Below are 13,664 nucleotides of genomic sequence, written 5' to 3'. Positions count from 1 at the left end.
GGTTAATGAGCCATTTAAGGGTCTTAACGAGCGATAATTGTCACATGGACGTCCAAAGAATGTGGATATCACTTTGTAGGTGTGTCCACAATTTCATGAACGCCCATTGGGAAAACTCACGTCTAACAGAATGGGCGTTTTCTGGGCGAGGCTTCAATATGGGCAACCTGAGTGATCCAGGGCGTCCATCTTATGCCTGCATTGTAGGTGAATGAAAACCAGGTCTACTTTTGAGCATAGTTTGGGCTTCAGATAGACCTGAGTTCTATGGAATGAACTTAGGCACAGTTTGATGTCCTTAATGTGATCTGCTAAATAGCTCTTGGGGAGTTTTATTTTTGCTTTATTAAGGTCAAAATACATTTAATAAGGCACCACATAAACAGAGCACATCAAAACAGATATATTGCATGAAAACCTTCTATTTTTGTGGACAAACAGCAATGTTATTTGCTAATTAGAGGACAACATCCATTAACTGAAGCAGAGCATATGAAAAAACACAGCTTAGGTTTCTTGCTAAAAAGCTACCCTTTTGTTCTGACTAAACAGTGCTTCAATTGGCTCATTACTGAAAACAAGGAAAGCACATGAAAAAAATATTTTGATTGCATACATAACTTCATTTGCAAAAACTTAAAACCAGAAAAAAACAGATACAGACCTTAGCATGGCTTCTACTTCATTGAAAATGGAGGTGTGCAGCTCAACAATGCTGACCTCATTGTGAGATCACCAAGGTGCACCTTCAAGGTAGAATGTCATAATTAAAATATGTGCTGGGATTTGAACCTATGACCTCTGGAAGATGGGAATAGGGATTTTACCCATTGAGCCACAACAGCTTCCACTGATGTCTTTCTTCCTCATCGGATATGATAGCTTAGGGATCTGCTAAGCTATGAGCTTCTCAGGTGTTTTCTCCTTCACATGGCTAGGATCACTAAGCTCTCTTGGTAGGAACCCCAATGACTGAAAGGAAGTGGCTGTGGCTCACCAAGTAAAGGCACCTCTTCCATCCTCTGAAGTTCAGGGGTTCAAATCCCAACAATGGTCAGATACCCCAGCACAAATTCCTTTTTTGTGACAATCTACCATCTAGGTTCATCTTGATGATGTCACAATGAGGTCAACATTGTGCAGCTACACACCTCCATTTGCAATTAAGTAGAAGCCATGCTATGGTCTGTATCTGGGATTTTTTCAGTTTTTAAGCTTTTGCAAATGAAGTTGTATATGCAATCTATATATATTTTCATGTGGTTTCCTTGCTTTCAGTAATGAGCTGATTGGAGCACTGTTTAGTCAGAAAAAAATGTAGCTTTTTAGCAAGAAACCTAAAGCTGTGTTTTTTTTTATATGCTCTGCTTTAGTTAATGGATGTTTTCCTCTATTAGCAAATAACATTGCTGTATGTCCACAAAAATAGACAGTTTTGCATACAATATCTGTTTTGATGGGCCCTGTTTATGTGGTACCTTATTAAATGTATTTTGAGCTTAATAAAGCAAAAATAAAAACTCAGAAAACTATTTAGCAGATCACATTAAAGATGTCCATAGCCTGTCTAAGTTCCATTCATCTAACTCACATCTATCTGAAGCCCAAACTATGCTCAAAAGTAGACCTAGTTTTACAATTGCTATGCAACTTGCTAGCTCACTGTGTACCACACTGGTTAAACCTGCAGCCTTTTACCCTAATGTTGCTGGTTCGAATCCCAGTCACTCTTTCTGATAGGAGAGAAATAAATAAAAGCATTAAAGAGATCCAACTCCCAGTATCACAATTATAATGAAAAACAGCATGAAATTGCCATTCTATTAATGTTATTATAACATTAAGGACATTGTTTGGACATGTAACTCTCGCCTAAAACCCGATTCTCTAAAGGACGTCTCAAAATTTGGACATCTAAACAGTGCTGAGTGTCACTGAGTGTGATTCTAAAAAGTACGCCTATCTTGGACGTCCAAACTACACTTAATTTTAGATGCGCTTTGCAGAATCAGGATCTTAGTATCCCCTGAGAAAGGTGTTTTATACACGCCTAAAACTAGGATCTTTGTTGGGACCATCTGTTCGAATAAAGATTGTTTATTGGCTGATAGGATGCTTCCCTTGCCTTTCTGTTGTACTGTTTGCATCTTAAGGCGAGAAGCTGCTTCTTTCAAGTTTTTATAGACTTCAGACACTCTCCCTCATTTGAGCATTTCAATCAAACTGATCTTCCTCGGGGGAACTTTGCCTGCCTTGCCAAACTTACAACACAGGCGATGTTCCCCCGAAGGAAGATGAGTTTGATTGAAACGCTCATATGAGAGAGAGCGTTGAGTCTGTTAAAATTCGCCAGCGCTGGAAATATTGACTACCACAAAAAATAAGTGTTGCTGATATTATTCAATCTCTTGCACTTGCAGTTATGTTACTTATCATGAAAACAGAGAAATACCTCATTTTTCTTAATGGAGGAGAGTAAACAGTGGAGTGCCGCAGGGGTCTGTACTTATTTATAAATGATCTGGAAATTGGAATGACAAGTGAGGTGATTAAATTTGCAGATGGCACTAAAATGTTCAAAATTGTTACAACATGTTCAGATTGTGAAAAATTGCAGGCGAACCTTAGGAAATTGGAAGTCTGGGCGTCCAAATGGCAGATGAAATTTAATATGGACAAATGCAAAGTAATGTACATTGGAAAGACTAACCTGAATCACAGTTACCAGATGCTAGGGTCCACCTTGGGGATAAACGCCCAAGAAAAGGATCTGGGTATCATCGTAGACAGTACAATGAAACCTTCTGCCCAATGTTCGGCGGTGGCAAAAAAGCAAACAGGATGCTAGGAGTTATTAAAAAAAGGATGGTTAACAAGAGTAAGAATGTTATAATGCCCCTTTATCACTCCATGGTGTGACCTCATCTGGTGTATTGCATTCAATTCTGGTCTCCTTATCTCAAGAAATATATAGTGGTGCTAGAAAAAGTTCAAAGAAGAGCAACCAAGATGGTAAAGGGGATGGAACTACTCATATGAGGAAAGAATAAAACAGTTAGGGCTTTTCAGCTTGGAAAAGAGACGGCTGAGGGGAGATATGATTGAAGTCTACAAAATCCTGAGTAGAACGGGTACAGGTGGATTGATTTTTCACTCCATCAAAAATTACAAATACTAAGGGACATTTGATAAGGTTACAAGGAAATACTTTTAAAACCAATAGGAGAAAATATTTTTTCACTCAGAGAATAGTTAAGCTCTGGAACGTGTTGCCAGATGATGTGGTAAGAGCGGATAGCATAGCTAGTTTTAAGAAAGGTTTGGACAAATTCCAGGAGGAAAAATCCATAGTCTGTTATTGAGAAAGACATGAGATAAGCCACTGGTTGCCCTGTATCGGTAGCATGGAATATTGCTACTACTTGGGTTTTGGCCAAGTACTAGTGACCTGGATTGGCCACCGTGAGAATGGGCTACTGGGCTTGATGGACCAATGGTCTGACCCAGTAAGGCTATTCTTATGTGTTTGAGTTGAGTTTCTTTGATGCGGGTGTATTCATTGATGTGATGCTTGTTGTCTAGAAGACAAAGATCAAATTTTAATAATTGACGATTTATATTTTTTCTGTGGTATATTTGAGGGCAGGTGGTGTGTATACATGATTAAAGCTTTGGTCCCAGGATGGAGATTTGGAATAATATATAAGCTACTAGCTGATGCCCCGGCGTTGCACGGGTATTTAATTATAGCAATAACACTGTAAATGGATTCAAATAAAGATACTTTATACTGGTGAATGAAATTATTTTTTTACAGCTTTATAAAAAGTACAATATTCAAATTATAATGTGAAATATTTGACAAAATGAATACAATACAACTAACACAAAACTTGATTATAAACAACATTTTTAGTTTCACCTCCAGGAGCAAGAACATATAAATTCTTGGGTGAAGAGACCCCCAGAACATATCACCCCAGTTAGTGAGGGATCTGCATACCAAGTTTCGTTCAAATCGGTCAAGCCATTTAAGATTTACTGTGAGAATGGCAGCTGTTTACATTTTTTCCATTGACATGAATGGGTGAAATCTGATGTTCTGTTTGTAGCTCCACCCACGTGTGCAGGTGGGCCGCGAGACCCCCAGAACATATCACCCCAGGTAGTTGGAATTACTGTGAGAATGGCAGCTTTTTACATTTTTTCCATTGATAAGAATGGGTGAAATCTGATTTTCTGTTTGTAGCTCCGCCCACGTGTGCAGGTGGGCCGCGAGACCCCCAGAACATATCACCCCAGGTAGTGAGGGATCTGCATACCAAGTTTCGGTCAAATCGGTCAAGCCGTTTTTGAATTACTGTGAGAATGGCAGCTCTTTACATTTTTTCCATTGACATGAATGGGTGAAATCTGATTTTCTGTTTGTAGCTCTGCCCACGTGTGCAGGTGGGCAGCGAGACCCCCAGAACATATCACCCCAGGTAGTGAGGGATCTGCATATCAAGTTTCGTTCAAATCGGTCCCACAGCTTTTTACATTTTTTCCATTGACTTGAATGGGTGAAATCTGATTTTCTGTTTGTAGCTCCGCCCACGTGTGCAGGTGGGCCGCGAGACCCCCAGAACATATCACCCCAGGTAGTGAGGGATCTGCATATCAAGTTTCGTTCAAATCGGTCCCACAGCTTTTTACATTTTTACCATTGACTTGAATGGGTGAAATCAGATTTTCTGTTTGTAGCTCCGCCCACGTGTGCAGGTGGGCCGCGAGACCCCCAGAACATAACACCCCAGGTAGTGAGGGATCTGCATACCAAGTTTCGTTCAAATCTGTCCCACAGCTTTTTACATTTTTTCCATTGACTTGAATGGGTGAAATCTGATTTTCTGTTTGTAGCTCCACCCACGTATGCAGGTGGGCTGCGAGACCCCCAGAACATATCACCCCAGGTAGTGAGGGATCTGCATACCAAGTTTCGTTCAAATCGGTCAAGCCGTTTTTGCGTGATCGCGGCACATACACACATACACACATACATACCTCCGATTTTATATATATATATAGATAGATAAGAGATCCTATGATCTGAGTTTTACTAGCCTTATGATATAACCCCGTCCTAGAATTGATTAAATTGAATGAGCTTTTGAATTTGAAATAAGTGAACCGTTTATAATGATTGTCAATTATAGAAGTTGATTCTGTAGTCACATGTAGTGACGATTGATTTTGACAGCCAGTTATTTATTAATCATCCATTTGCCCGATGGTTCTATTGATTGCAAATAGCACATTATACTCTGCAAGGAACAGGGATATGCATACCTGTTGACTAATTTAATATTGAGTAATAGGTGGAAAGAAATTTTAAATGAGACAAAATAGGCCAGTGGATATTTTGGATTTGGGTTTTAGATTTTAATTACTCGCCTTTCAAATCTGAATTCAAGGTGAATTATAAACAGGTACACAAGTTGACTCCCTGTCTAAGTGGACTTAAGGTAGTGGAGGAATATCAGAGGGAGAAGCAGGATTTGAACCCTGGCCTCCCTGGTTCTCATTTTTTTACTCACACATTGTCATTGAGAATTTATATTGCTGGTAATAGCACATAAATGCCGTACTGTTTTTTCACTTCAAGATAGGGCAGGCAAGTAATTTAAACTATGACATTGGCTATATTTTTAGAATTCCTTTGATAGGAAATGGTGAGGAGTTTGAAATGATAGAACCAGGTAGCCTAAAGTTTAAAACCATGACAACTGACTAATCAGAAAGTTGTATCACTGCATTTCTGTTGAGTAATTTAAGCAAATGATCTACTTGTATTTAAGTTGCATTTTAGCTTAATCTCATTTTCCACTTCTGTTCCCTCTCCTTTTTCCCTCTGTATGTTGTCTTCTCACCATTCTTTTTTCCATAAAGGTACCACAAGGTTTCAAGTCGATTTCCTGCTTGGAGAAGGTGCCTTTGCTCATGTGTTCCAAGCTTCTGTTTTAGATATTAATAATATTGAAAACATCCAGAAGGTTATTTTGAAGGTAACACTTAAATGAAATGATTTTATGATGCAACCTGGCTCCTATTTAAGCTGTAGACAACATGGCACATATGCTAAAAAGTAAATGTTCTTGTTTGATTTTTGCTGTCAGGCTGAAAATGTACTTTCCATCAGTCATTTTCTTCTCTCCATCCCTTGTCTCCCTGGGTAGCGCCCCCTTCTCCTCAGTTTTATCTCTGCAAGTGAGTTGAGAAGATGTCTTTTAATCTGCTCTGCATTAGATTTTTTTTATTTTTGGGTATTAATCCAATCTTTTATTGAGGCTTCCCTGTGCTAAGAGGTTTCCAGTAGACTTGGGACACACCTGCATGGGAGAAGGGTCATGCATTAGGGACTGTAGCTAGGAGGGCCACATTTTTAAGAGTACCTGTCTGGCCAGCCTGCATAACACCTTAAGAGCTGAGGGTCAGGTCCTTTCAGAGCAGTGCTTACCCCTGCAGAATCTAGCATTTGAGTGTAGGCTAATTTGACCCCAGGGAATTACCTGTGCCCCTCCTTGTTATTTCTCCTCTTTCAGGCTTATCTGTTTTGGTACAAACTGAGGAGAGAGGGCAGTGCCTGGTGATGCAGAGAGGCGGAGTTGATAAAGTGTATGATGACTCCTGGTGATGCAGAGAGGCGGAGTTGATAAAGTGTATGATGACTTCTGCAGTTCTCATGGGTAAAGATGCACTACCCACAGGTTCAGGATTCATGTGCTTTTCTACAGTTGAACTACAGCAGAAAGCGGTTTTTATCTGTGCATGGTCCTGATAAATGGAATAAGTTGCAAATCTGTATTAGAAAATTAGAGAATTTAAAATTATTTAAATCTTCTCCATGTTTCTATCTTTTGTGCCTGGCATTTGGACAGTCTAGAAGACCTTATTGTGGACTTTTATATACTGTTATTTTTAAGTATGTAGATGTGTTTTGATGTCTGTTTTAATTGTGTGTGTTTGGTTGTAACTCCCCTTGGGTAAAGGTGGGCTTTAAATTTAATAAATACTAATACTAATGGGGTGTTTATCTTACTTGTGTCTCCTAATGTACCCCATGGTATTAACCTACATATCACTATGTTAATCAGCAAAACCAGTGTTAAAGCCAAATCAAAGAGCCATCGATGACTTATTTGAACTTATACTATGCATTTGTAACTATGACCTTAAGTGTATTAATAGTTGAACTGATCTATCTGTACTAGTAACCCTATTAAATGTCCTAGTACAGGTAGATCAATACAACTATTAATACACTTAAGGTCATAGTTACAAATGCATAGTAATGGATCCAACATCTTGCAATGGATCCAACATCTTGTAACGTAATCTGACCTTGAACTGAATAGGTTAAGGTGGAATAGAAAACCTGATTAACATAGCATAACATTAAGGGGTGAATATTTATGTGCATTGCCTTAACACACCATGATAACTACCCCCTAAATTGAGTATGGAGCCCTATGTTGGAAAGTTAGTAAAAAAACAAACAAAAACCAAACAAACCTAAATAGGCTTTCAGAGTCATTTGGGGAAAATGTAATTATAGTTGCCACCATCAACTTAAGATAAGTGGTGCCTTTCAATTTAGAATTAGAAGATTTTTGCTCACATGTTCTATAATGTTTTAGAAAAAAGATATTCACAGTTATTATTTTGTGTAAAATAAACCCAAGGGTTATAAATAAATATTAGGTAGAAAAAGATTGGAGGTGGTGGGCATAAATGATTACAAAATATACAAAACAAGAACTTGAAATGACATACATCATAAGAGGTTCTGAAGATTGATGTCTGTATGGTGATGATATGCCTACTGCAAGTGAAATTGCTCAGAGAGAATAAAGAGAATATTAATAAAGATGTAAAGAAAATATTTATTGGAAACAAAAAATATTTTATATCGTTATCATACCATTTAAATTTGCTTATAAAATTTGTGTTTTCATTGTTTGCTTATGTCATCCGGATAACTCCTTTTTCTGATTTCAATCATACGATATTTGGGGCTGATGTTTTAAGACTTAATTCTGTAATATCAACACTGTAAAATGTGGCAGCTAAGTTGATTTGGAGAGGCTCCATAGCTGGCAGAGCCACATTTTTGCTGCATTATAATTGCTTCCAGCAGTGGGGTACCTAGGGTAGGGTATGTGGCACCCGGGGCCCATCATTTTTGACACCCCCCCATCTATATGAAAAATATGACTTTTAGTAACAATCCACATTTCGCACAACAAGAGTGTACCTAGGAAAAGGCAGCATCTTAAACATTGCAGTGAGCACTAGAACACCAACACATACATTGTAAAACTAAACAAGCCAGATCCCGCACAGTCAATTAATCCTGTAGTCAATGCCAACTGAAAACTATGTTCTTTTCATACACACAGAACAGAGATACACCCTCGCCCAATATGGAATAATCACAAACTAAAAATAGAAATATGTAATGTAATGTAATGTAATTTATTTCTTATATACCGCTACATCCGTTAGGTTCTAAGCGGTTTACAGAAAATATACATTAAGATTAGAAATAAGAAAGGTACTTGGAAAATTCCCTTACTGTCCCGAAGGCTCACAATCTAACTAAAGTACCTGGAGGGTAATAGTGAAGTGAAAAGTAGAGTTAGAGGAAAAATAAAAATAAAATAAACATTTTAAAAAGACAGCATTGATCTAAATACTTTGGAAGGTAGAAGAGAGGAGAGAAAAGTTAAACTGAACCGCCAAGAAACCAAACCCTGGATACAATGCAACACCACAAAAACAGTAACACATGTCCTCTAATACAGTGCAAAATATAAAGACAGTAGATGTAAATTTGAAAAAACTGATACATAACAATCACCACTTTACTTTATAACAAATAAAAATAAAACAAATAATGAGAAATAAAAAAATACCATTTTATTGGACTAATCCCTGTAAGCTCGGTCCCCATCCCCGCAAACCACCTGATTCCATCCACACAAGCTTTGAATTGTTTATATTAAAGTATAAAAAGAAACAATATTCTGTACAATTGTCAATTTATAAATCAGCGTCTTCTCCCCACTCTCTCTTCCCCATTTCCCTTCAGCGTCCTCAGCCCACTCTCTCTCCACTTTCCTTCAGCGCACGCACATAAAAATAAGCAATTTCATTCTAATCATTCATAGAAATTAAAGTCTAAATAATGCTAGTCACATAACAAAACATGATTTTACAAAAATAATTCCCTGCACAGTCAAGCCTGCAAGGATTACTAGATGACTTTCAGCAGCTCCTCTCCTTCCCTCCTCCTTACCTTTGTGGCCAAGTCAAAATGATCTACCAACAATAAAATTTTTAAAACACAAAGCACGCTGTACGCAGAGAAAATGTTAATTATCATTTATATTCCGCGGGTTTTCAAAGAGGTCAAGGCAAATGACTTTATGCAATGTCGCCTCAGTAACAACTATACAAAAATAGACAAATATTCCCCCTCCCTTTTTACTAAACCGCGATAGCGGTTTTTAGCGCAGGGAGCTGCGCTGAATGCCCCACGCTGCTATCGACGCTTATAGGCTCCCTGTGCTAAAAAACGCTATTGCGGTTTAGTAAAAGGGGGCCATAGTGCAAAATATAGACATCATATATAACTTCTCAAAACGGACACATTTTGATCACTAAATTGAAAATAAAATCATTTTTCCTACCTTTGGTAATTTCATGAGTCTCTGGTTGCACTTTCTTCTTCTGACTGTGCATCCAGTCTTTCTTCCCTTCTTTCAGCCTGTATGCTTTCTCTCCTCCTGACCTCATTCCCCTCCTCCCAACTTTTTCTTCCTCTCTTCCTGCCCTTTCTTTCTTTCTCTCTTCATGCCCCCTTTCTTTTTTTCTGTTTCTCTTCCTGCCCTCTTACTTTCTTTCTCCTTGCCCTCCCCCAAGCCACTGCCAATGTCACTGCCATCGGGGAACAGGCCCCAAAGCCGCCGGCCGCCGCCCCACCCAAGCTCTCCCTACTTCAGGCCGACCAGCATTTCTCTCCCTGATGTCAATTCTGCCGTCGGAGAAGAAGGCTGATCGGCCCAAGATCACAATCGATTGGGGGAAATGCTGCCAGGTCCTGCCTTCGCGGAAACTGAAAGTAGGCAGGACCCGGCAGCAAGAAGAGCAAATGAAAAGCTTCACTGACCTGTCTCCCGCCTTAGCCTGTAGCGAATTTATGCTTCAGGGATCTAACATGTGCGTGCCGACTTCCCTTCTCTTCCCTCCCCCCCCCCCCCCCGGACATAACTTCCGGTTTCGGAGGGAAGAGAAGGGAAGCCGGCACATACACGTTAAAGCCCCGGAGCATAAGTTGCTACGGGCTAAGGTGAAATCTTCAAGCTGGCTTTTTTTTTTTAATGTTGAGCAGCAGCGGAGGCAGCAGAATTTAGCTGTGCGGTCATCTAAATTACCCGTGCGGACAGCCCAGCTGAAAGGCCCTAGGGCAGGGGTGCCCACACTTTTTTGACTCACTGGCTACTTTTAAAATGACCAAGTCAAAATGATCTACCAACAATAAAATTTTTTAAAAACACAACGCACACTGTACACATAGAATTGTTAATTATCATTCCTATTCTGGGGTTTTTTCAAAGAGGTCAAGGCAGATGACTCTATGCATTGTCACCTCAGTAACAACCATACAAAAATAGACAAATACCCACCCCCCTCCCTTTTTACTAAACCACAATAGCAGTTTTTAGCGCAGGGAGCTGCGCTGAATGCCCAGCACTGCTCTCGACGCTCATAGGCTCCCTGCGCTAAAAACCACTATTGTGGTTTAGTAAAAGGGGACCATATTGTAAAATATAGACAGCAGATATAAATTCAGACACATTTTGATCACTAAATTTAAAATAAAATCATTTTTCCTACCTTGTCTGGTGATTTCATGAGTCTCTGGTTGCACTTTCTTCTTCTGACTGTGCATCCAATCTTTCTTTCAGCCTGTATGCTTCCTCTCCTCCACACCTCATTCCCTCCCCCAACTTTTTCTTCCTCTCTCCCTGACCTTTCTTTCTTTCTGTCTTCATGCCCCCTTTCTTTTTTTCTGTTTCTCTTCTTTCCTTCTGTCTCCCTGCCTGCCCCCTTTCTTTCTTTCTCCCTGCCCTTCCCCAAGCCACTGCCACTGCCGCTGCCATCGGGGAACAGGACCCAAACCGCCACCAATGGATAACAGGCCCCAAAGCCGACGACGACGACGACCCATGCTCTCCCTGCTTCGGGCTGACCAGCATTCCTCTCTCCGATGTCAATTCTGCCATTGGAGAGGAAGTTCCGCCCAGCCAGGCAGCGATTGGCTGGCCCGAACTTCCTGTCCGACGGCAGAATTGACGTCTGGGAGAGGAAGACTGATCGGCCCGATAGATCGCCAAGGTAAAGTGAGTCCTGGGTGATCGACTCACTTTGCCTTGGCGAGCTCCCCGTCGATCGCGATCAACCTATTGGGCACCCCTGCCTTAGGGAGAACACTCAGCTCTCTCCTGTGCACCTTCTTGGGGCATGCACCCGGGGCGGATCGCCCTCCCCCCCCCCCCCCCAGGTATGCTACTGGCTTCCAGTGAGAGCATGGACCTATTTATATGTTCTTTTGTATCTTTATATGTGCTTGAGGGAATCTGTTTATTTGCCTGTTAAGAACCTCAGATTACAGGACACCAGAAATAAAACCATTTCAGTACTGAGAAGTAGCTTCTTATGATTTTAGATGTGCCTCAAAGACATGACTATTTCAAGCACTTTTTTAAATCTAATTAAGTCATTTATTACTTTGTCGATTCTATATCTTATTTATATTTAGCATTAATTTGTAAATTTTGTATTGTTAATCTTCAACATAGTGCGACAGTGTAAAACATACAATGTGTATCTTCAGTATGACTCCTAAATCTAATTTTAAACATTTTGGGGAACATGTCCAAAACTCCAACTGAGAAAGTGACTATTTTCAAACCAGAAAACTTCTTTTTCTTTTTTTTTTTCTTCCCAAAAATGGCCATTTCCAGTGTGGTAGGTAAGACATTCTAGACAGTAGGGTTATTTCCTTTTAGCCGCATGCTGCAGAAAGAATCCACTCTAGATTTTTCACTCCGCCTCTGATACACTTCACTGGGCTCTGTAGCTCCACCTTAGTTATTTCCTTCATTTTTTTTTCCTTCGGCACGCATGTCTACAGATGTATGTGTTTGGCTCTCCTGAAAAATCCTAAAATAGCCGTTTTTACTGTTTGAGAAGTGTGAAAAAATCACAATCTTGGTGTAAATTTTTTTATAGTGGCCATCTTGGATTTTTAGCGATATATATATATTTTTTCTTAAGTTCCCTGCTTCAAAACTGCAGTTTTTGCCTGGAAAACTGCTTCGATGGAATCCTTCTCTTAATGTGAAATCATGCCAGGACTGCGCAAATTTAGTGCTTTTGGAGTGTCCTTGTGCCACCCGGCACAGCTGGAGGGGGGCTACAGTAGCCAATTTAGCTTCTCCCCTGCTGAAGCAGGTGACCAAAAGCTCAGCTAGCCCAGCGGGGTAGCCGTCATTTTCAGGACTTGGCGCAGCTGGTACTTCCATCAGCTAGGCTGCGGACACTCTGCAGCTGAAGAAACACAAATGCAAATCCTCTAAGAGTGATTTTCTGCCCCAGGAGCAGGACATGTTTTCTAAATTTATGGAATTTTTATGGTCAGAGTTTCAGACCAAGTGTTCTCCCCCTAAACAGGCTCATTCTGACTCCGCGGCATCATAGTGGTGTGGTGCTTTTTGGGCACGTCCTCGCCTCAGCCTGCTGTGGCTTTTGTGCTGCCTGATCTTGATCTGGGGACCCAGATGCTGATGTTACCCTTACAGATTCCTTGTTTGCAGGGTACAGCACTTCCTGGAGCGGAAGATCCGGGGTTGTGTGCTGGATCTGAGATCCCTTTATGGTCTTAGATTCTGTGGATGATTCTACTCTCTTGCGCTTATTTAAGTTCACGGCCCTGCCAGACCTCATTTCTGAGTCATTGCAGGAACTGAATTTAGTCTCTTAGCCGGCTCCGTCCATTTCGTCCTTCCTGCTATTGTGATGTGCGCTCGCAGTCAGCTACCTTCCCCTGGCACCCTGACATGAGTGCTCTTTTCTCGGACCAGTTTGACTCTCTGGAGGGTTCTCTGAAGATTGCTAGAGCTATGTCCCGCTTGTATCCTGTGACACAGGTGTGTCAGCAGCTTTTGGTTCAGCCCAGGGTGGATTCTTTGGTGACATATGTGACTAAGCGCACCTTTCTCTCCAGTGAGGATGGAGTTGTGTTAAAGGACATGCAGGACCGTTAAGTGGATGTGGTCCTCGGGAAACATTTTGATGCAGCTACTTTAGGTATCAAGGCTGCTTTGGTGCCTGTCTCTCTCAACTGCGCACCCTGGAGAATGAGGCAGTGGATCCCCTCCTCAACTTCTGATGTCTGGGACAGATTATATGACAAATGCATTGTATGACCTCATGAAAGTTTTGGCAAAGGTTTCGGCATACTCCATCTCTGCCTGGTGAATGCTCTGGGTTCGACAATGGGCTGGTGATTCCACTTCCAAAGCTACTTTGGCCAGGCTGCCTTTTAAGGGGCAGTTATT

At 40.7% G+C, this 13,664-nt stretch overlaps 1 protein-coding gene across 1 annotated transcript in view; it reads left to right on the top strand.

Moving 5' to 3' along the window:
* BUB1 (BUB1 mitotic checkpoint serine/threonine kinase) overlaps positions 1-13,664 on the top strand; it is a 243,236-nt gene that overhangs the window by 206,832 nt on the left and 22,740 nt on the right. The window contains exon 20 of the mRNA XM_033939939.1: positions 5,929-6,044. Within this exon, the coding sequence (XP_033795830.1) occupies positions 5,929-6,044 (116 nt within the window). The remainder of the gene's footprint in view (positions 1-5,928; positions 6,045-13,664) is intronic.

Source organism: Geotrypetes seraphini, chromosome 3 (assembly GCF_902459505.1).
Source record: "Geotrypetes seraphini chromosome 3, aGeoSer1.1, whole genome shotgun sequence".
NCBI classification, from domain to species: Eukaryota; Metazoa; Chordata; class Amphibia; order Gymnophiona; family Dermophiidae; genus Geotrypetes; species Geotrypetes seraphini.
Note: the sequence above shows the minus strand (reverse complement) of the source record. Positions and strands in the feature narration are given on the sequence as shown.